This window comes from Sinohyriopsis cumingii, unplaced genomic scaffold (genome assembly GCF_028554795.1).
Source record: "Sinohyriopsis cumingii isolate HCF-2022 unplaced genomic scaffold, ASM2855479v2 utg000695l, whole genome shotgun sequence".
Lineage (NCBI taxonomy): Eukaryota > Metazoa > Mollusca > Bivalvia > Unionida > Unionidae > Sinohyriopsis > Sinohyriopsis cumingii.
Window position 1 is genome coordinate 270840 of NW_028315924.1, and position 25133 is coordinate 295972.

General features: G+C 36.1%; 1 protein-coding gene across 3 annotated transcripts in view; it reads left to right on the top strand.

Moving 5' to 3' along the window:
• The first annotated feature begins 9018 nt into the window (after positions 1–9018).
• LOC149773275 (uncharacterized) overlaps positions 9019–25133 on the top strand; it is a 146097-nt gene continuing 129982 nt past the window's right edge. For all 3 annotated transcript variants that reach the window (XM_089946514.1, XM_089946516.1, XM_089946515.1), the window contains exons 1-2: positions 9019–9077; positions 16712–16825. In XM_089946514.1, coding sequence (XP_089802640.1) covers positions 16774–16825 — 52 coding nt within the window. In that variant the 5' untranslated portion in view covers positions 9019–9077; positions 16712–16773. The remainder of the gene's footprint in view (positions 9078–16711; positions 16826–25133) is intronic.

A 25133-nucleotide genomic window follows, 5' to 3' on the forward strand; every position in this document is an offset into this window, starting at 1 on the left:
CAAGTCCACGATGTGGTGACAAATGTGACATTTTTTCTTTCCTCGACATACGTGTGCCTTGGCATTATTGGTAAGTATGCCTTGTCCACACGTAGGGCACAATTTCAGGAGTTGACAAGCACATTTCTTCTGTGAACCTTGTGTTTTCAAATGTTGTTGGTAACAGGTAGGGCTGACAAACGTGCGCAGACAAGTTGAACAAGGCACTGGTTCTTCGCTCATACAGGGTGGAGAGGCAAAACATCCTCGGCATTTCGATCCACAATGCTTGTTTTGCTCTCGATTGTTATAACCATAATCACATTTCTCACAATAATAACTGTATCCCAGGAATCCGGTGATACTGGTAATGGTATCGAAATGGTCATCGTGATAATAAACATGAATGTATTTTCCGTCCTTAAAATCTGTTCTGCTTCATTTCGTTGTTTGGCTCGATAGGAACGTTGAATAGTGTTCCAGGTTCTTTTCCATTCTACCGTGTCGTTCTTGTTGGCATAGGTTCGTCCCACCACGATGGCACGGGCTAAACACATCTGGTCATGAGTGTTGTTAATTCGGACGAGATTTGTTTTGGTGTTGCGAAGATCGTCCACCAATAACATCTTTTTGCGTCCAGTCCCTTGAGGAGGAGAGACGTGGGCCATTTTCAGTGTGGCTTTACCATCGGTGATGTCAAGCTGGTCATTAGATTGTTGTACGTGTTGAATCTTGTCCATGACTTTGGAAGGGGTTAGTTCTGCGGGTCTGCTAAACTCGATCCAAACAGGGGATTTCAAGCTGTCGTGATCTATGGATAGTGTCAAGCGATCGTCTTCTTTGGGTTGACATTGTCGCTTGAGTGCGGTGAGCAAAGAATCCCACAACTCGGTGATAAACCCTTCTGCTTTCTCCAATGGTACGTCAGCCTTGAAATCTTTAAACTTCACCGTGTAGGTGTAAGCCGTGGTTCTAAATTTTCTAGAGGAGCGCTTTTCCGTCTCTCGAATGGAATAGTACTTTTCAGGGTTGACTAAGGGTGGTGAACTTGGTTTAGAGGGTTCGGATTCTGGTTCACTCATGTCCTCTTCAAAATCACTGGCATGAATTTGTGCCAAGATTTCAGCTCTGGTACGAGGCGACAGATCACGTTTCTGACTCTTACTTTCTTCTTTCTTCTCGAATGAATAGGATCGTTTCATCTTGAGTGAAAAACGTTAAATGACTCAAGTTTAAACACCATAGACTAATTTATAGTCATGGCAGACCAGCGTATATAAAAGGGTGTGTGTCTTGTCCTTTCACTATTCATTTCACTCTCAAGCCGGGCACAACGATGGAAGAGACTAACCAAATCGAACGTTTCGTCAGAGCTTTGCGAGGGGTCATTAGAAAATTCTCTTCAGACCAGCCCACGGACTACTCTCCTTCCTTTCGAGATAAAAGTCAAGATACTTGCTATATCTGTCAGAAGAAAGGGCATTGGTCTTCAGAGTGTCCAGACCGTCAAAAAAGAACAAAAACAGGGGCTAAAAAAGACAAAAGTCAAGATACCTGTTATTATTGCAAAGAAAAAGGACATTGGTCTCCAGATTGCCCAAAAAAGAAACAAGAAGAGTCAGAAGAAAAGAGGAATTCTTCAGAGGAAGAGAGGGATTCTTCAGAGGAAGAGAGGGATTCTTCAGAGGAAGAAGAGGAAGAAAGAAGACAATTCTATTTACAAGAGGCAAAGAAACAGGAGAAGAAAAGAAGAAGGGAAGAAAATGAGGAAAAGAAGGTGAAGAAATTGAAAAAAAAGAGAGACTAAACAAGGAGAAAGAAGAAGTCAATGAACTTTATATTAAAGTGTTCTGTTGTGAATTGTGAATTGGATTGTAAAAATGGATAAAAGAATAAATTAATGATATAAGGTAAGTGTCTTTGAGTTTTGATTTTAAAATGAGAAGCTACGCTCACGCACTCATACAAAGACATGTACTATAGGGGTAAAATGGGCTGTTTGTTTTTTTTTTTTTGTTTTTATTTTTGAGTTATTGGCAAATTGAAATTGTATTTCTTTTCGAGAAATGTGGGTGGCCCTGAAAAGGGCCTTTTTATTTTGGTGTAGGGGTGAGTTTAAGCAATCAACTTTAACTGCCTTAAGCCTTTGCCACGGCCAAGGCCTACTTCTGGACTGCGTAACGTTGATGATGATGATGATTGGGTTGAAATCACTAAGGATGGTACGGTAGGCTTAGTCACAGGGTTGACGTGTTTAGCTCGGGAAGGTCGTATTCTCTTCGTTCGTAATAAAGAAGTCTGATACATTTGTTTCAGACTTCTTAACTCCGCTAAAATGTCCAACAGTACCGTGACCGTTTGATTTTCACCCTCTTGTTTCTTTGCTGCTACTTCTTCTTGCTGTTGTTGCTGTTGTTTTTTTCTTACCTCTTCTTCTTGCTGCTGTTGCTGTAGGAGAAAAGCTTGTTCCGCTTCCTTTTGTCGTTGTATAAATTTCTCCAATTCTTCTTTCTGTCTCTGTCTAAAATTCTCCACTTGCGGTAATGAAGAAGGTAACGAAGGTTCCGGAACAAATTCTTGCGAGGAAAGAAAATCCACAAAATCCCAATTCACCTCTTCTGAAAGTAAGTCCGGGTTCCCTTGGGCAGTCTCCCCTGTTGGTGCACCCCAATGGATCGTTTTCTGAATTTCCGTCATGTTGAATCACTGTCGCATAGATTGACTGCACACAAGCGCTCGCGAATCTATATAGACCAACTGACGTCACAGACTACTCTCTTCGGATTGGATGCGGGCTGACTGAATTTTGTAACGCGTGTTTGGATTGGTGAATGAACTCAATCCGTTTCAATCCTTCCTCTACCTATAAATAAGCGCAGTTCAGTGCATTGATTCACCTGTTCTCGTCGCTTCAAGATGTGGACCGATGTGCAATCTTCTACGCTTGTGTCTTCCATGATGTTCAGGACGGACATACCCATGTATGTCCGATCCAAGTGGACCGTTGTCCACAGGACAAACACCAGTCTGTGGATACGTAGGATCTACGTAGAAAGACAAGGATGCCTCAAAGGAGTCCTGATTTACGGTCCTACAGTGAGACGCAGCCTAAGGACAAGAAGAAGACCAATGCGGTGCCCTTTATGTTAATGGATACATTAACATAAACCCAAAGGCCCTTTTCAGGGCCAGCCATATTTCTCGAAAAGAGAATGACTTTTCAATTGCCTACCCCTTTTTTTTAAAAAATTAAAAAAAAAAAAAAAAATCCCGTGTTCAATTCCCCTTGTCCCTAAACAAGCCCAAACTCTATTCCCCATGTTAAATTCCCCTTGTACGTAAAGTGGCCCACGATTTATTCCCATGTTAATTCCTCTTGTACGTAGGTTTGCCCACGATTTTTCGCCATGTTAAATTTCCATTGTACGTAGATTTGCCCAGAGGTCCGTGTAATGCTAATTTCCATTGTACGTAGGGTGCCCCACTTCACTACTAATATTTTATTGAAACCATATTTAAAAATAAGGAAATTAAATACCCATTTCATTAACGCTGTTGGAGTTTGAAAAGAAATAAAAATAAAATCTCCGAAATACCTGAAAGTATTACCTATTTCTATCTTCAAAATGCTCGTAGTGTTTGGCCTGGGGGGTGGGGTCAGTCCTTCTGAAAGGAAATGAAGATTAGATTCGCCATGATTTGTTAATATTTGATAGTTCGTTTCCTCGTCATACAATTGTTTAGGTATAGTTAGATTATCAGCAATAGTTTTCTTCACTAGCTCTTCCAGTTCTGCTATACGTTTGTCAGCATGGTTCAGCCTTTCAGTAACATCTTTTAGTTATTTGCTAGTGTATTAGCCGTTTCCTTAACATCTTTTAGTTCTAACAGCTCCTTCTCTGCATTCTCTAGTCTCATTTCAAGCATTGATACGAGCCGGGACAGAACATGGTAGTCTTGATATTCTGCTGTATTTCTCCCCACCTCTGCTACATTTTAAAATTGGACTGTAATAGTTAACTCATGTTCCGGCTTTGCTGCTTCAGCTCCCATCTTGTGGACACATACTAATGCCAAAAAGATTTCAAGTATGTAGCGTAGAATCGTGCTGTTATTTGGACACAATGCCAAGATTTCAAGCATGTAGCGTACAATCATGCTGTTATTTGGACACAATGCCACAATGCTGTTATTTGGACATAGTGCCACGAAGGGGACTGAAACTATCCTGACCCAGTGCAAACTGTAAGTTAACCCAAATGACCCCAACGACATGATCTAAAATGAATAAGATCGAAATCCTTTGGAGACGTGTGATTTACCTGAAAGCTTTCGGGTAACCTAGGTAATTCCAATGTCATGTTCTGTATAAATATGAATGAAATCCATTGCAGACGGATCGGTCTGTATTATTGTTGCTAAATATTTATAATAATATAATAATAATAATAATAATAATAAGAAGAAGAAGAAGAAGAAGAAGAAGAAGAAAAAGAAGAAGAAGAAGAAGATGATGATGATGATGATGATGATGACTACTTCACTACTTATGCATTATCAGTATTACTGTTGCTGAATACTACTACTACTACAAGTACTACTACTACAACAACTAATAATAATAATAATAATAATAATAATAATAATATCGCATTTGGGGATACAAACATAAACATTAATATCGACTTAGCGTACTTACGACTATGCCTCTGTCTGACAGCATAATCATAGTACTATTACTAATTATACTACTACTACTATCAGTATTGCTGTTGTTGTTGTCGTTGTTGTTATTACCCTCTTTTCTAGAAAAGAAGCGTGTATATTAATGTATCACAGTGTTCGTCCCCATATAGGTACGTACGTCCTTTTAAATGTAAATCGTCTTGATTCCGTTCATGATTAAGTTGTAAAATATGACTAGATTATTTTCTACAGGAACTGAATTCACAACAACAATATAAAACATATAGAAACTTTGGTACAATTGTTAAGGAAATATCGAATAGTTTTAATTTTTTAGGTTTCCGAAGGCGTAATTGAGTTTGGTAGGGATGGCATGGTTGGAGGGGTGGGTGAAGTTGGTTAACTAATAGGACATCACGATGACAATTATTCATTTGCACGTGGAGAGGGGTATATCAAGAATGTTTCAGAGTACTTATTTTTGTTATACATCTTTATCCTCTCAATGATTCCAGATCAAGAATCCGATGGTGTAAAATAAATGATGTCGGAAACATATGCTCTTGGTATCAGACTTTGAAAATAATTTTTGAAATTGTAAACGCAGAAAGAAAATAATTTTGCTGTTAATACTTTGATCTCACAGCTTTAACAAATATACATAGAAAGTAAATTTTTCAAACGTCAGCAATACCCAACCCATCCACAGCCAAGCTCTCCACCCGTTTTCAGCTAATGGTTATGTTTTTTAGTTACAGTACTTACGAGGCCATACAACATCTCTTTTAGCAAGTAATATGCGAGAAAGTTTAAACACTGGTAATATTAACATTTCCAGCTTTCCTGAGACCGTGACCTTTCCATTCGGGTGAAAAAATGAATACATTTTAGTAGAAAAGGATAAACGTTTAAACTGTCAATCATTTTTGATGCCCGTACATTTTACTGTATACTGAATAATAGCAATATACCACTGTCGTTAGTAACGTACAGTGCGTGTATATGTGTATATGGTGACGACTGGGGGACATTGGAATTTCCATACAAAAAAGTGTATATGTCTATATGGTGATGACCGGGGGACAATGGGACTCCATTACAAAAAAAGGTGTATATGTGTACATGGTGACGACTGGGGGACAATGTGACTTTCGTACAAAAAAGTTTATATTGAATAGTATCAAGGAAATTTATAGGGACAAAATAGTTATAGCTATAAGAAGAATTGAACATGACTGACATAACGGTACTAGGCATACTTGGAAAAACTGGCAACAGTATTGGAAGTGGCCGACCTCAGTCGGGCAGTTAATAAGTAACAGTGTTCGAGTTGACTTCAATACCCGCTACTGTTGGTAGGTAGATGTGGAAAAGGCCATGTGAAATGGATTGATAAGGACAAGGGTTTATAAAGGGATTGATCGGAACAAAAGTATTTACGGATAGAAAAGTTTATAGAGTGAAAGGAGAAGGGTAATGATAAATAGTTTTATGTTTGACTTGTCAACATGGATGTTATGAAAATATTTTTATCATAACCTTCTTCTCACTTCTTGCTATGAGAAGGAAATACTCATAACTTAAGAAATGTCTTTACATGGTTAGAGAGAAAGAGAGAGAGAGAGAGTTCAGGCTCTCATAACAAAATGTGTCACTTATACCGGTGTAGATATGTTTACATCTTCCGGAACGAGAGGTACGACAGGAACGACGGTCTTCTGAATCTCGATGAGTGAACTTTATTTAAATAACTTATACATCTATAAAGACTTTATGTTTAAAATATACGAAATACATATAAAATTACAATTTTCCTTCGAGCTTACCAACTTCATACAGTTTATAATTTCTGCCTTATACAATATAATTCAGATTATAAAGTATCGACTAAATTAATGATAGCCCAAAGATATAAAATTAAATAGTTGCGATTAATGCAACAATTAGTTTGAACAAATGTATTTTACTAAATTTAAAATAGAATATTTTTGGAATGGGTTACTAAAATATTATTCATTATTACTTAAAGAATTTTTTTATTCGCACGTTGAAATTTACTAAACAATAAAAACAAATGAATATCAATTCTTGAAAACAATTAATCATTCCATTATAACATAAAATAGAAATAACTCACAAAAATGTTGCAAAGATATAGAGTCTAGACTGAACTTTACCGTAACAATTTCAAACATTAAAAGGTCCCTACACCTTAAAGAAGTTTACAAACACAGACGATTCCTTCCTGTATGAACACATACAAAAACTGCGTATAAATTGAGAACAAGCAAAATCAGTTCATTCATCGAAAATAAGAAGACTCTCCTAAAACTGAAGTCAAGCCCCAAAATATTACAATTTTGAGTTATAAAAAGAGGGACAAGACGAGCAAGACAGACACACACATATACAAGAAATTTTGGATAAGACTGACCCTAATGAAAAAACAGAAAAAACGGAAAAGCAGCAAAGTGACTCGAACCAAACGGAACAGGATTTGGAATTAGACAACGATGACTGGAGAGATAAGGACGGATAGCTCGGAAAAATAGGAATAGATGCCACAGATTAACTGAATCAAGAAACAAAAAGAATGTCTTGACAGACAACTGCCGAGCCAAACAAATAACTCAGAACACTAGTAAATGTAAAGAAAATTTTCTGAAACTTTTCTTTCTTTCAACAAGTTAAGAATATTGACCCAAAGAAAATTGGAGGAATTGAATAGCTAGTATTAATCTGAATGGGATAAATGATGATAAAAAAGATGGAACATAAAAAAGAAACTAAGTAATTGGATATATTAATGCTACAAGAAGCACACGTGACAAATAAACCAAAATCCCAAATATAAAAAAAGAATACAGTAGTAATAGTGAACAACAATCATTAGGATAGCAGAGCTAGGGTAGCAATAATTATTAAGGCTACAAAATAAATATCATGGGATCAATTTTAAGTAGGACAAGGTTTTAAAGGGAGTTTGTTTCATATAAAAAATAAATGGATGGTGAATCCTAAGCTTTTATTTTCCTGCCCAAAATAGGGAAAAGAAAATGGTCTTTGTCGAAAATCTGATAATATTTATACAGGACTTTACGATGGAAAATTCTGTTATAGGAGATTTTAACTTGTTGGAGGATGAGAAAGACAGGAAGACGAAGTTAACGCTAAATGATTTATTATTTTGATTAAAGATGAAAAACTTAACAAAGGAAAATAAATTTTAAGATGCATATAGGAAGTTAAATATGGTAAGAAGATCTCATAAATCAAGCAAGCAGGACAGACAAATTATGCATCAAACCGAGCAATGGAAAATATAAGACTCACACTAGCACCTGTAAGTTTCAAATTAATAAGAAACAAAATATGAAATAAATAAATCTTAGAAAAATCCGAGAGGAGAGAAAAAGAAAATAAAGCAAGCGCGTGCTTGATTAAATAAAATATTAGAGGAGGAAAATATCGGAAGAAGAATTCGAGCTGGAAAATTCACTTAACTATATGAAAAGGCGGTGGGTTGTACAACATATAAGAAATCAGAGCAGGGAAGGAAAGAAGTTTGGAAAATATAAAAGAAGAGAATAAGATAGATATAGAGAAAAACTAGATTTTAGATTGCATAAAGAAATCCTATAAAGAATTATACACCTCGCAAAAAATCGATACGGAGGAGATAAATACTTATATGCAGGGAGTAAAATGTGGGAAAATTTTGGAAGAGCAGAGCGAACAATGCGATGATTTTCTTAGAAGTATAGAGATAGAAAAAACAATAACCTCTCTGGCGAAAAGAAAATTGCCAGGGATAGGACAGACATACTGACAGCAGAATTTTATCAAACACTTAATAAGGAACTAACACCGATATTGGAATCCCTTTACAACAATATGGGGGGGGGGGGCATGGGCGTCCGCAGGATTTTTTGCGGGGGGAGGGGAGTCAGTCAGTTACGGCCGGTAAGTTAGTTGCGTAGTTCAGTGCGTAAGCAGTCGGAAACTAAAGCTAATATTTACTAAGGTTTTGAACAGAGTATTGTGACTTATTTTCAGCTTGAATCGCATGATTAAACTTGTCGGAATATATATATATATATATATATATATATATATATATATATATATATATATATATATATATATATATATATATATATATATATATATATATATATATATATATATTCATTCTGAATTTTATCTTCTTGGAATGAATTGATGTGCCGATTAGTAGTTGTAAAGTGTTCATACTTAAAAGGAAACCTCTTTTTAAAAGCGACGAACTATAATTACAATGCAGTGAGGATATATTTCTTGTTTTGATCCTTCTCGTACATCATACTTTTGTGCCTTACAAACTTCCTGGTTGACTCGGGACGTATTTGGATAAGTGATCTAAAAAAATAAAGGTATGTGTTTAATTTTTAAGGTACATGTGATGCCAGTATCAGTAGACGACAAGCAACATAGCTGTATGAATAATTGTATTCTTTCAATCAAACTGTATCAGAATTATTACTCGTGCTATACCACTAGAACGTCTATGTTCGAATTTCTATGTAAAGAGTTTGTAAATCAACAGGCCTACAGCCATTATAATACGGATACAAGTTTAACATAGACATGACGTCGCATTCTCATTATAATATAACAGACACCGCCAGAATAAAATAAAAAGAAAATAAGTCATATTTATTTGTACAGATTTGACCTTTTTGACTCCTGTATCCCAGCACACATTACATTCATCATAAAGATTACTGCGCCAGACTATGGAACGCCAGAGCTGTCTTAAGATGAGAATATCCACTATAAAGAATGCATTCATCCATCACCAGGTGACATGCTTAGGCCTAGTGGTGTTTTTCATCCGTATAGGTTAGCAGTCTGTCCTTGCCCTAAAAATTGAATATAGAAAAATTCTCTCCGTACAAAGACCTGGCAGACAGCCATTTCATACAGAAAGAATTAGCTCATAAGTTGTTTGTTATCTTGTTCGTGTGGGGTTGGGGTGTACGGGGTGGGGACTTCTTTTCGTGCAACCCCGAACTTTCAACTCATGTGCAAATTTCTTTCTGTGTATATTTTAACGGCTATTGGACAATTCGACCCAAGACAGTTCGGCCCAGCTTGGACCGAAAATAAGACAATTCGGCCCAACTCGAAAAACAATTTGGCCTATTTTATAATACAACTGACAATAGTTTTAACAAGTATTTATTTTTAACATATATTTTGACAATTCTTATATAATATGTTTTTACCGTATAGTTCAAAATCCTTGCATTAGGTAACTTAATTATTCGTTCTCATTTTAATTAGTTTGTAAAATAGAATAGGTTGAGAATAAAATTTGAAACATTTGGTGATCTAGATAAATGTTTTCCAAAGTTATAATGATTAGGAGCTTTCTGATATCTTTAGGAAAACCGTCCCAAAGACAAATATTACTGTGGAGAAAGGACGTCTGATAAAAAGAAGTATAGTAGAGATGGACATGATGCTTTGGGAATTACATAGACAATAATGAGATGCATCATATCTCCTGTGGAAGAAGGTCCATTTTGTTAGGCACTTGCCCACTTGGTCTCAAAACCTTAATTCTCAAGCAAAATACATATGTTACAAGAGATCTTCTCATATTTGAACGTATTTGTTATGATTTACAAATAAAATGACACCGGGAAAATGGTTGAAAATTGCATAATTAGATATTTGTCTTCTCTCTCTCTCTCTCTCTCTCTCTCTCTCTCTCTCTCTCTCTCACACACACACACACACACACACACATATAGATCTTACATAGTATCTACTTGATGTTTGAAAAAAAATATCTTTATACAACTATCGCAAAGTTGGGCCGAATTGTCTTTTGAGTTGGGCCGAATTGTCTTTTAAGTTGGGCCGAATTGTCTTTTGAGTTGGGCCGAATTGTCTTTTGAGTTGGGCCGAATTGTCTTTTGAGTTGGGCCGAATTGTCTTTTCAGTTGGGCCGAATTGTCTTTTCAGTTGGGCCGAATTGTCTTTTGAGTTGGGCCGAATTGTCTTTCGAGTTGGGCCGAATTGTCTTTCGAGTTGGGCCGAATTGTCTTTTGAGTTGGGCCGAATTGTCTTTTGAGTTGGGCCGAATTGTCTTTTCAGTTGGGCCGAATTGTCTTTTCAGTTGGGCCGAATTGTCTTTTGAGTTGGGCCGAATTGTCTTTCGAGTTGGGCCGAATTGTCTTTCGAGTTGGGCCGAATTGTCTTTTGAGTTGGGCCGAATTGTCTTTTGAGTTGGGCCGAATTATCTTTTAAGTTGGGCCGAATTGTCTTTTGAGTTGGGCCGAATTGTCTTTCGAGTTGGGCCGAATTGTCTTTTAAGTTGGGCCGAATTGTCTTTTGAGTTGGGCCGAATTGTCTTTTGAGTTGGGCCGAATTGTCTTTTAAGTTGGGCCGAATTGTCTTTTGAGTTGGGCCGAATTGTCTTTTGAGTTGGGCCGAATTATCTTTTAAGTTGGGCCGAATTGTCTTTTGAGTTGGGCCGAATTGTCTTTCGAGTTGGGCCGAATTGTCTTTCGAGTTGGGCCGAATTGTCTTTTGAGTTGGGCCGAATTGTCTTTTAAGTTGGGCCGAATTGTCTTTTGAGTTGGGCCGAATTGTCTTTTGAGTTGGGCCGAATTGTCTTTCGAGTTGGGCCGAATTGTCTTTCGAGTTGGGCCGAATTGTCTTTTAAGTTGGGCCGAATTGTCTTTTGAGTTGGGCCGAATTGTCTTTTAAGTTGGGCCGAATTGTCTTTTAAGTTGGGCCGAATTGTCTTTCGAGTTGGGCCGAATTGTCTTTTGAGTTGGGCCGAATTGTCTTTTAAGTTGGGCCGAATTGTCTTTTGAGTTGGGCCGAATTGTCTTTTAAGTTGGGCCGAATTGTCTTTTGAGTTGGGCCGAACTGTCTTTAAAGTTGGGCCGAATTGTCTTTTGAGTTGGGCCGAATTGTCTTTTAAGTTGGGCCGAATTGTCTTTTGAGTTGGGCCGAATTATCTTTTAAGTTGGGCCTAATTGTCTTTCGAGTTGGGCCGAATTGTCTTTTGAGTTGGGCCGAATTGTCTTTTGAGTTGGGCCGAATTGTCTTTTGAGTTGGGCCGAATTGTCTTTTAAGTTGGGCCGAATTGTCTTTCGAGTTGGGCCGAATTGTCTTTCGAGTTGGGCCGAATTGTCTTTCGAGTTGGGCCGAATTGTCTTTTAAGTTGGGCCGAATTGTCTTTTAAGTTGCGCCGAATTGTCTTTCGAGTTGGGCCGAATTGTCTTTTGAGTTGGGCCGAATTGTCTTTTAAGTTGGGCCGAATTGTCTTTCGAGTTGGGCCGAATTATCTTTTAAGTTGGGCCGAATTGTCTTTTGAGTTGGGCCGAATTGTCTTTTAAGTTGGGCCGAATTGTCTTTCGAGTTGGGCCGATTTGTCTTTCGAGTTGGGCCGAATTGTCTTTTGAGTTGGGCCGAATTGTCTTTTAAGTTGGGCCGAATTGTCTTTTGAGTTGGGCCGAATTGTCTTTTAAGTTGGGCCGAATTGTCTTTTGAGTTGGGCCGAATTGTCTTTTAAGTTGGGCCGAATTGTCTTTCGAGTTGGGCCGAATTGTCTTTCGAGTTGGGCCGAATTGTCTTTTGAGTTGGGCCGAATTGTCTTTTAAGTTGGGCCGAATTGTCTTTTGAGTTGGGCCGAATTGTCTTTTAAGTTGGGCCGAATTGTCTTTTGAGTTGGGCCGAATTGTCTTTCGAGTTGGGCCGAATTGTCTTTTGAGTTGGGCCGAATTGTCTTTTGAGTTGGGCCGAATTATCTTTTAAGTTGGGCCTAATTGTCTTTCGAGTTGGGCCGAATTGTCTTTTGAGTTGGGCCGAATTGTCTTTTAAGTTGGGCCGAATTGTCTTTCGAGTTGGGCCGAATTGTCTTTCGAGTTGGGCCGAATTGTCTTATTTTCGGTCCAAGCTGGGCCGAATTCTTTGGGCCGAATTGTTTATAAGTTTAACATGTAGTCGATGTATTTTATACAAACATTGTAACCTAAATCAATAATTCCTTCTGTTGCCTAGAGATATAATGGTGGATACTCACTGGGGGTGAACATTTATTTCCTTATGTGTTTAAAAACATTGATGAGGCTTAGATGGTAATGTGATGCTAACCGCTTTAATTCACATTTTCTACTTGAAATTGAGTTTAAATCGTCTTACTTATGGTTGAGTGCTTGTGGAACATTATTTATTTATTTATTTATTTATTTATTTATTATTTATGTGCTGTAGTGTTCTTAATTAGACTGTTGTCTTGGGATTGTGGAACTTAATGATTTTGGTGTCAGTTGTTTTTACATATACTATTAATAACGTATGACGGTCGATGGACAAATGAAAATATACCATTTAACAATGGGAATTATAGCATGGATGATGGCACACAGTGTCATACTAAGGCGGGTGTGAAGGAGGAGGTCCGCCACGGGTGATAGCTAGGAGGGGGTGCCATCAGTGCAGAATTGAAATACCAGTACGCTGCCATCTGGTAGGGTTTCTGATTCCCTGATTCGGATATGTCCGAATAGTGCAACCGCAATTATCTGTTTTGATGACGAAATATATTTTGTTTTCTTTTTAATACTACAATGTTCAAATCGCCGCACTCCGCGCCCCACCCTTAGTGCAGTCGTTAACTGTACTTTTGGAAAATATGCTTACAAATATATTTTTGTCTGTGTTTAAATTTAAAATTATTTTGTAGGTGCCAAGGAAGGATAGGCCCCAGGTGCCAAATACTTTAGGTAGACATTATACTACTGACCAATACCACCCTTACTAACGAACACTCAGTTTAACTGTCAAAGACCCACTCATATCGAGCAATGCCTTCACTTGCTGACTAACACATATCCTTACTAACACTCACCCTTGTTAACCAGTAGACGGATAAACATGCACATTTTTACTTGCCAAGATTCATCCTTACCAACCAACACCCACAACTACTCTAGTATGTGTATTATTTTCATGAATATTTTTTGATGATCATGTAGTTAATAATATTTTAAATACAAATTTTCTTACTGATGGTAAGTTTGCATTTCAAAGATGAGTCAGTACTGAATCAAGTGTGCTGATTCTTTTATAAAGTTCCAAGGATGAGTTGCACTCTAATTCAGGAAAAGATTATATGTTTGAATGGAGATTTTTTTACCATTTCAAGTCATTCTGGAATCTTTCAATTATATTATGATTTAGTTATCTGTATAAGACAGTTATTACATGGAATTAGGTACTTTTAATTGTTATGAATATCTATAATTTTTATAATATTTATTCATGACTATTAATTGTTGTGATTACCTATAGCTAAATTTTCTATACAGGTATAGGTTCTGTTTTAATATATTAAGAGTTTATATTGCTTAGGATCTATAAATATGTATATATGTAGGTGTTTTCAATCAGTACTAATACTATTAATAACAAAACTTTTTTTAAAGTTTGGGGTTGTTTCCCATTGGACAGGTCTGTCAGGTGGGTTATTGGAAGAATTAAGTTATTTCCTTCTGAATGGGTTAGGCCAGGTGGGTTATTTTATGATATGGGATATCTACAAAATGACAGGTAGCTAGTAGGACTAGTCAATTATTTCATTCTTATTTCTTGTATTCTTGTGGCCTAGTGGTTAGAACATCTGCTTCAGATGCAGGAGGTCAAGGGTTCGATCCCCATCTGAGTCATACCAAAGACTTACAAAAATGGTACTAGCAGCTGCCTCGCTTAATGCTCGGCTTTAAAAAGTTAGTGTTTGGACTGGTTGGTCTGGTGTCAGGACATTGTAGCAATATGACTGAAATTTTTTTAAAGCTGCATTAAATATCCAAATCACACACACACACACACACACTCTTGTATTCTTGTTGTAAGATTAAGTCTGCAGATTCTTTATAATTTGCCCATATCTTGCTACGATGGTCCAGAGGGGGGGGGTCGGTCTTTGGATATTTGCATATTATTTAATACTAATCAAGTTTTAGAATGTGATAATAGGTTTAAGAAACAACAACAGCACAACAAAACATTAAATACATTAAAGTATGTGTGCCTTGCACCCAAGAAATTTTATTGCAACTTTGTATTACTGATTATATAAACACTGTATAAATGTATGGATTTTTCTATGACTTGTCTTTCATGCAATGTATATTTGTCTCTGTATTACAATGATGCTGACCAATCTCCCAACTGAGTGTGACAGCCTTTATCCTGAAAAATCTTTTTGCTTCTCCTGGACAGGTGGTCATATTTATATGGTATTTTACCAAATTAGTAACTGTGTATGTCACTGGTTTGGAATGAAAATGATCTCCAACTTGATGACACAAAGACCATCAAAAAATAAATAAATCAGTTGTTCCTCTTGTAATGGTGGCATTGACATTTAGATTTCACTAAAATACTTGCAATATGTAATTGGTACTGAATAATAATAATAATAATAACGATAATAATAATAATATTAATAATAGTAATAATAATAATAATACACACTCATAGGGAAATATTATATATGTAATATTTGTTTACCAAAATCAAAACAATATCAATGTCCCTAGTCAGGTACACAGTGGACTTGTTTTTCAACAAGGTCAAGTCCAAAATACAATTGTACATATAACATAGAATCATGGAGAAAGCAAGACCAAAACAAACCACAACAAATTAAACATACATAACACCATTAAATACTGAAAATTTATTTAACTAAATTAAACACAGAGCATTCTGGCATAGAGGTCTTTTTATTTATACAATAATTACAGATTTGCTGTCAAATGCAACCATTGTTACCAAAATCAGAAGAAAAGTATAATGCAGAACAGAATTGACCAAACATTTGTCAGAAAGCATTCATTTATTGAAATCCTGCAAGTTGGTACAGATGATTTTGCTATCAGATATCACTGCATTTATTAAATATAAAAAAATATGTACAAGTGACATCTAAAAAAGTACTGTTCAAATTTTGACCTAACTTGACAGAAAGTATTCGGCACAATGGCCATTCAAATTTATAAAAATGATGCCTCTAAAAAGTGGCACCTTTTGAAAATAAGAACAATAATCTTGACAACAGGGTTCAATCAAATTTGACAAAAGGTCTTACAAATTGCACAAATGATGTCGTGTACCTACCATGAAATATGATTTTAATGTTGTAAAAATAGAAGAAACAATTTATTCTCAAAAACTAAATCGACAAGAATTTGACAGAAACCATCTTGGCATGGAGGCCTTTAAGTTTACACAAATGATGCCAATCAGCCATGATGCCAATCAGCCATTTAGTATTGCATTTGTTACTAACATGAGAAAACCTGAAACTGACTTTTCTCAAAAGCCAATAAACAGAATTATTTAAACTTGACAAAAAGCATTCTGGTATGGAGACATTTCACATTTGAACATTTTCATATTATGATATGACACAAGATATGGCAGCTGCACTGTTGTTACAAACATTAGAAAAGACATTGCAAAAAAAATGTTTTGAAAACTGCTGAATGGAATTTGGTCAATATAAAAGACTGAACAGAACTGTGGACAATATAAAAAGCCTTCTTTCATGGGTGTCTCAGGTTTTATAAATTATGCTGTTATCTAATATGACTGATGTTATTAAAAATAGAAGCACTTTAAATGTAAGCATCATAGCAACAATAATTTCCTGTCCATGTGCCCTTGGAATTGATAGATGATGGATGTCAGCCAGATGAGTGATTTCAGCCCCAGCTGGGCCTCTTCTTTAGAAATTAGAGTGAATTGTGCAGTTGCTTATCCAAAAACAGGTGCTGATGTTTGGGAAATTGGAATTATCATTATTATACTTACTTAGGAGTTGAGAATTATAAACATTATATTCACTTTTGGAGTTCACATGGATTAAATGTTAAAGAATAATTAATAAAGATGTTATACTCAATGACAAGAAAATGCGAACATTCTGTCCAGTGTACATGTAGATTAACTAATTTTTTGTTTCCTAACTACTTTCCAGGACTGAATCCAGTTATTCTATAACAGACATATGGGAATTACTTTTTGTTCTAAAAAGGAAAGATGTCTTGGGTCATTTTCATCCTGACTGTACTTCACACTGGAATAGTTTCAGGTAAGATGCTGTTGCTGAAAGGTCAATCTGTGTATGCGTAAAATTTAGTGCTTTGATTTTTCTTTTTCTAATTTTTAAGAAAAAATATCAACAATTGCCAATTTAAAGAGCTAAGAAAATTGGATTATTTACAAATACTAACCTTGACAATTAGAACATGTACTTTGACCAAACATTGTGGATGGTCTTTCTTTTGCATGATATAGCTCAAAATGTGTTAAGAGTGCCATTAAATGCCAGAAAGCAAAACAGGTCAAGGACACAGTCCAACAGTGCCATTAAAACCAACAAAGCAAAACAGGCCCAGGACACAGTTCAACAATGCCATTAAAACCAACAAAGCAAAACACGTCCAGGACACAGTTCAACAATGCCATTAAAACCAACAAAGCAAAACAGGTCCAGGACAAGTCCAATAGAGCCATTAAAAGCCAGAAAGCAAAATAAGTCCAGGACACAGTCCAACAGTGCCATTAAAACCAAACAAGCAAAACAGGTCCAGGACACAGTCCAACAGTGTTATTAAAACCAACACAGTAAAACAGGTCCAGGACACAGTCCAACAGTGCCATTAAAACCAACAAAGCAAAATAGGTCCAGGACACAGTCCAACAGTGCCATTAAAACCAAACAGGCAAAACAGGTCCAGGGCACAGTCCAACAGTGCCACTAAAACCAACAAAGCAAAATAGGTCCAGGACACAGTCCAACAGAGCCAATAAAGGCCAGAAAGCAAAACAAGCCCAGGACACAGTCCAACAGTGCCATTAAAACTAAACAAGCAAAACAGGTCCAGGACACAGTCCAACAGTGCCATTAAAACCAACAAAGTGAAATAGGTCCAGGACACAGTCCAACAATGCCATTAAAATCAGCAAAGCAAAATAGGTCCAGGTCATAGTCTAATACAAATTATGATTTTAGACAATCAAGGCTGGAATAATTTTCACAAAGCTTGATTGCTCACATTTGATTGCCCAGTGGTGACAACTGATTGCCCCAAAATACTCTAATTGTAATTATCATTCTGATTTTTATCACTTGCATTGCATAGAGATTTCAAGCAATTAATAAAACAAAGAGAAACTTGCTCTGGTCTGCAGTGAATAGTCTCAGAATATCTTCTAATGTGAAATAATTACTCAAATGTATTTGGATTAATTTGAAGTTTGATTTGCACAATTGGTACTTTGTCAAAGTGAAAGAACTTAAAAGAGTATAATAACAATAAAAATAAAATCTTAATTCACTAAACTAACCTCCCATGAGGCTCTCTATTATATTTTCATTTTGAAGTACAAGTAAAAAATATATATTCACAGTTATTGACAATTTCATAAAAAGGACAAATTGAAATTTGTCATAGTGGTAACAAGGGTGATGAAAGGACAAATAAATCAATTGAATATTCAGTTCAAATATTATATAAACTGACATGTTTTAGATTATATATATATATATATATATATATATATATATATATATATATATATATATATATATATATATATATATATATATATATATATATATATATATATATATATATATATATATATATATAATATGCTTTGTTTGTTGACCTTTGTCTGTAATTGAGGGTTGAGGTCTACCTGACTAATCTAATGTCTGTCTTGTTAGTATGCTATAAATATTTTGTTAACTTGGGTTTGAGTTCTAGACCCAGCCTTGATATATGACCTTAAAAGATTCTGGAAATAAATTTGTTTATCGTTTGCAGTAATTTTCCATTGGTCTTTTGGGTCCAAGTTCACTGTCTTATATCTCCTAAAACCCATCATGGATCTTCTACATTCCTTTGATGAATCATCATGAAGCTATGGCAATTTATTCCATGAAATGCTTGTTCCAACATTTTAGTTTGGGTCACAAAAGAATCTGAATTTGTGTTAGATTTTGGTTTAGGTTATATTTTATTTGTCTATATTTCCCAAGCCCTGTAATAGATCTTCTTCATACTTAGGCTGAATGAATATAAACCAAAGACAATTCAAAGAAAATGATGTATAACTTACACATATGATTTGAAGGGGTATGTTTTATGGTAGGCTGGTTTTGAAGGTATTTTAGCACATTATTGTTTATGCATGCAGTGGAATGAAAGGCATATGCCATTCTAAGGACACACTGAAGCACTAGGTATTGAACCTGCTTGACCCTTTCACAGAGCTATACTTGTTTTTGTGTTGGGGTATTGACATGTCCTATAAGATGAACACAGCTCACATTATACTGTTTTCAGTACAGCAATTGAAAACAGGAGATGATGATAATGTGCTATAGAAAACATCTTTTATGACACTACTGTGTGTGTGTACCCCAGTTCTATGAAAATTGTTAGGGAGAATGCTGAAATAATATTTCTCCATTATGAGAAAACAGATACACAATAGTTTGAGACCTGATATAAAACAGATTCAGCAACAATGTGTCAAGTGATCTGGACAAAGAAACTGTTCTGAATCAAGGTAGTTTGGTGGCACTTCCTCGTCATGAAGGTGGCAAAGCTCTCACTTTTTGCCATTGCAAATACCTTTCAAAGTCTAGATGAGGAGTCAAAAGAATATAAAGAAACTCAGTTCCTGGTTCAAAAAGAAAACTGCCAGATTTTCCTACAGGAGCATGTGTACATAATCTCATGGCTCAAAGCATGGCTGTTACCTACAGCTTAGAAGTGAAGATTTCCAAAGAGTACATACTCTCATCAGTTTAAATTGGAAGGGTAGATGTGGCAGACTTTAAGTGGCAAACTTTGAAGGATGTTTACTTTCCTTGCTTTTACTTAGTACGGCCTACTGAATAATGTCCTTGCCATAGAGATCCGCCCTCAGCAGTTTTCAGCAAAAAGTTGAGCTAGTTTTGTGAGGTTGTGTTGAACTGATGAGAAAGATAAAATTACAGAGACTTTAGATGAACAGGATAAATAGACCTTGAAAAGTTGTACTGAAATTAACAACAATAATAATAATAATAATAATAATAATAGCAATGATGATGATGATGACGATAATGATGATGATAAAAAAGTCTTAGTTTTCAGAGGGTAGCCAAATAATTTACAAAACTAACTTCCAACGAAGCCCTCTATCATATACATTTATTTTGAAGTACAAGTACAAAACTAAATTATTGCACAGTCATTTACAATTTCATTTTTAAAAAATTTGAACGATTTGTCATTCTGGAATCAAGGGTAATGAAAGGGCAAATAAAGCAGCCAAAGCTGCCATACAGACAATGTTTCTCAGTTGAAGATTCTCATGTACTGTCTTCAAATATTATATAAACTGACATGTTTTAGATTGTTATTTATATTCAATTTATTGTGTGTTTGACCTTTGTCAGTGATTGAGGGTAGAAGTTTTACATCACTACTTTCAATGTTAGAGTCAGGGTTAGTTGTCATGTTAGTAAGATATAAATAAGTTGTTTAATTGGGTTTGAGTTCTAGACCCAACCTTGAGTATGATCTTAGAAGATTTTAGATAAGAATTTGTTTATGTTTTCCATTGAGAGTTTTGAGATTTTCCAGAAAAGATTATTGTGACATGGGTCTAGTGGAATATATATGTTTGATATCAACAAGATTATTCATTCCTCCTTTAGTTTCAGTCAGCAGAAGTATATGATGTTGTTTTTATTTAACTTGAGAGGAATCATTGATTTAAATTATGACTATTATTTATTAGTATTACAAAGTGCTTATTGCCTGTTTGGATAAAAACAAACACTATCTTGGGTTTATTGTAAATTCATTCAAAGACATTCTGGATCATATAATTGTGATACATCAAGACTATAGGTACATCTACACATGCAAGACCATTGGTACATCAACACATTCAAGACTTGGAATTCAGTTGGAATATTCTATACTTTTGGACATGTGTTAGAACTTTTGGGATTTAATTGACAATACTGTAAGTTCCACTTTATTTAGTTTTATTTTATAATTAAGAGAACTAAATTATTTGTAAAATTTGATAAAACTTGTTGGGTGTGCTTTTTCTGTTACATTATAGTTTAAGGCCATAGAGTCATACAAATATACTGTAGTTTGCAAGATATATGGAATGAAAACTTATCCAAACTATTGTGTATTTGGAAAAATATGTGGAATGAAAACTTCATGAACAAGCTTTGGATTATCAAACCCATCTAACAATGAAATTGAACTTCCTTGGATAGAATAAATTGCAGAGTTGAAGTGGTTGAAGTGGTGTTCACACACAAGACCCACATGCCAGACTCATGAAAGGCTCCTGTCTAGTAAACAATGACCCAAGTTCATATTATGTGTTAATATCACCTGACAATGAAACACAATCTTTTGAAATGTATCAACATCATAACTGTAATAATACAATGAAAATGATAATAATAATTATAATAATAATTATAAAACTTATATTACCATCTTTGATCAAGTCATTACTGCATTTCACTTCACAGCAAAAAGTGCACATCGTTAATTGAATTACCATAACAAAATTGTAAAGTAAAACATGTGCAATAAATGCCATAGACACAGTGATGTCATTACAGCATGATAGCTTTACTTATATTAGATTCCTTGTGTAAGGAAAATGGCATGGATATGAATAAAGGCAAAAATAAAGGGTTAATAATTATTATGTAACAAAATAGACTGAAATCACTGAACACCAGTTTGAAGTTTAAGTTGAATGAATCTTGTATACAAATGGTTACCCAGGACAAAATCCTTGGGGTGGTGGTCTGACAACAGTTCACAATGGAATTAACATAATTGAGTCATAATGCATAAAGTTAGTCCATGTTTGTGGTTACTAAGCAAGATAAGGCCATATATATCTATTAAACATAGGTAATTTAGTACATGTGCTGTATTCAACCATACCTAGACTATTGTAATGTTATCCTGTTCCCAATCATATTTGCAAAACCCTTCAGGCAATGATACAGTAACAGTGATCATTGACAAAAGTCAGGACACAAAACAGATAAAATAGACATAACAGTAAATTTAATGATCTCTCTCTTCCTTGTCCCTCCCCTCGTACAGTATAATGCTTCCAGGCCTTGTTACAGTGAAAGAGTGATTACCAACTTGATTTTTCCATGCCTTGTTACAGTGGTTACTGGCTTGATTATTACAGCCCAGGTTACAGTTGTTACTGACTTGATTATTACAGGCCTTGTTACAGTGGTTACTGGCTCGATTATTCCAGGCCATGTTACAGTGGTTACTGGCTTGATTATTACAGCCCAGGTTACAGTTGTTACTGACTTGATTATTACAGGCCTTGTTACAGTGGTTACTGGCTCGATTATTCCAGGCCATGTTACAGTTGTTACTGGCTTGATTATTCCAGGCCTTGTTACAGTGGTTACTGACTTGATTATTACAGGCCTTGTTACAGTGGTTACTGGCTCGATTATTCCAGGCCATGTTACAGTGGTTACTGGCTTGATTATTACAGGCCTTGCTACAGTGGTTACTGACTTGATTATTTTAGGCCTTGTTACAGTTATTACTGGCTTGATTATTACAGCCCAGGTTACAGTTGTTACTGACTTGATTATTACAGGCCTTGTTACAGTGGTTACTGGCTCGATTATTCCAGGCCATGTTACAGTGGTTACTTAGGCTTGATTATTACAGGCCAGGGTTTGTTATAATGAATGAAAGTTGTAATTGATTCTCCTTCACTTAAGTTGCAACTGAGATTTTTTTTACTTCGGATTCTCTTGGACATAGTCAAGAAACTGGTATGGACTCCATCTTCTGGTATAGTCATCAATCCATACACTTTCTGGCCAGTATGTTAGTACAAACAAATACAAGTAATGATTGCTGAGACTAGTATAGAAACGTGGGTGTTCTGGACCACTTTATCAGTACATGATAAAAGGTGCTTGAGACAGCCCCCATTGATCTTTACTATTTTGTTGTGGGGGTTCTGGACCACTGTAGAGAGATGGGGGTTTTGGACCACCTTTTTTTAAGCTCACTTTTGTTGGAGCTGCTGGGGGTTCTGGACCACTTTGATGTGATTGTAGTAGAGCGAAGATATTTCTTCCATGTTATACACATAGTGTTGATTGATTGGGATCTAGTGTTGAGGCTGGCAGTAGTATTCCAATAGTGGAATTAAGTGGAGTCCAAGGAGTGGCTGAAGCATGCAAAGGAGCTTATAGCTTATGCGAATAAGGATTTGAGTTATGTTCCTGAGATGATATATTGTGAAGATGACTGTGAGAACGAGGAGTTAGAGAGGTGTAGCTATAGTCATCAGCATCTGGTGCTGCAATATCATCAGCAATACTACACACAAAAAATAGCTGAAGCATTTTAAATTGTCATTGTCACAGCGAGATCAATTTTATTATTGGTTGAATAGGGTGACCTGAGTTCATTTGGTAGGTTGTGTGCAATTCATAAAATTTGAGCATGTGTTAAAGCATGCATGTAAGATGGTATCTGGGAAGAGCATAGGTGAGGTGTATGATAAGATTATTTTGGAGGCATTGACATTTGATGAGACAATGTCATCAATGATGCAGTTGGAATCCATGAGTTTAATTATTCAGGATAACCAAACATTTTGATGAGCGATTTTATTTCCTTTGGTGGAGATGACATTTTTGATTCTGAAGAGGTTTTGTTTTGTGTTTTCTTAATTCCTTCTCATAAAAAGAACCCTGTATGAGCTCCCCCAAGGAATCTTTGAGTGAAAGGCATTAACAATGAAGACTTCTTCAGTCTAGTTAGAGGTGTATCCCTTTTTGAATGTAATTTTTTGTCTGCTAATTCTTACTTTGAATTTTTATCTAAAAAACATAAGTCGTCTCTGACCTGGTTTTTTTTTCAATCGAAGATGCTTCCGTGGGAGTCATTTTAATGCTGTGGTGCCAGGTGTGATTGTATTGTTCAACGATTTCTGGAAAAAATATAATTATCGATTGGTGTTATCACTGGTAAATCTCTTCCACTTGCATTTTTATTTTTAGAGTTCCGTTAAATCGTTATGTGATGGCCACTTTCATTTCATTGTGTGTGCTGTACAAGATAATATTATTTTTTTAAGCCAGTCTGAGACGGTTTTGTTATAAAACTCACTACCATGATCTGCCCATAGTTTATTGGGCTTTTGTGCACCTACAATGCTCTCAAATGCTTCAACGACAGAATTTCCTTTTTTGTTTTTCAGAGGAACTACTCATGTGTATTTGCTGAACACTTCGATGACTATCTTGAAATATTTGAAATGATCATTATACACGCTGTAATCTCTCATGTCAATGAGCTCTGCTGACCATATATTGTCTACAATGACTCCTGTGACTCGGCATCATGGAAAATGCTTGAGCGCTCGTTTATGCAGTTCTTCCATGAGAACTTCTAGTTCAGAAAGATCTTGTCTTTTTCATTTTATCTGGCTATGCCTAACTTTATGTTTGGCTCCTATGATGCTGTCTACAAGAGCTCAGTCTACACACTCTCTGAAACTTTTAGGCTTGAGTTTTAGGTCCCTCAGCATGACTCGATGGCATCCTACTTTGTCATCAGGATGATCTCTGTAACAGATGTCATGTTGCATCATGATGGCATCTACATTGTTGTAGGGCTCTTGATGGAGCAGTGGCTGATCGTTTTGATCCAGATGGTTTTCTGACGGATTCCACAGTCCAGTGTATTTAGGTCCTGTCAATAACCATCCGCCACAAGGTCTTGGAATTTTTCTGATCAGCGCATGGATGCCCATGGCACCACTGAGAAATTGTCTCTTGCCGCAGCATTTACAGTTTCCCACACACAAATTTCATTCCACATGAAGGTCTTCACAGCTTGTGTCGATGTCACAGTGTATGCAGTGATACATCTTTTATAAAAAGCCATATCACTAAGTCGTAGGAAACGCTGTTTCCCAAAGGCTTGTTGTTGGCAGCATAGTTGTACATAATCTACATTTTAGTGGTCTCTTTTGGTGACAGTGCTGCTGTCCGTTTCTCTTTACTAGTGACTATGTGTGATTTTTTGGGAACCACATACTGCACGCCTCGATTTGATCATGAGGCCATGATTCTTCATGAGCACCTCGATGGGATTGATACTCTCTACTCTGGTGATGTGATGTGATTTCGATTTTTAACGTAGCTTTAACAATTTCTCAGTCATATCTCTACTTTGTCTGCAATGTGGCAGTTTATAGTGATATCTAGCACTGGGGCATCATGCTGCAGACATATAGCATGATGTCCCACCCAGTCACATTATCCTGACACCGGGCCGACCAGTCCTAAC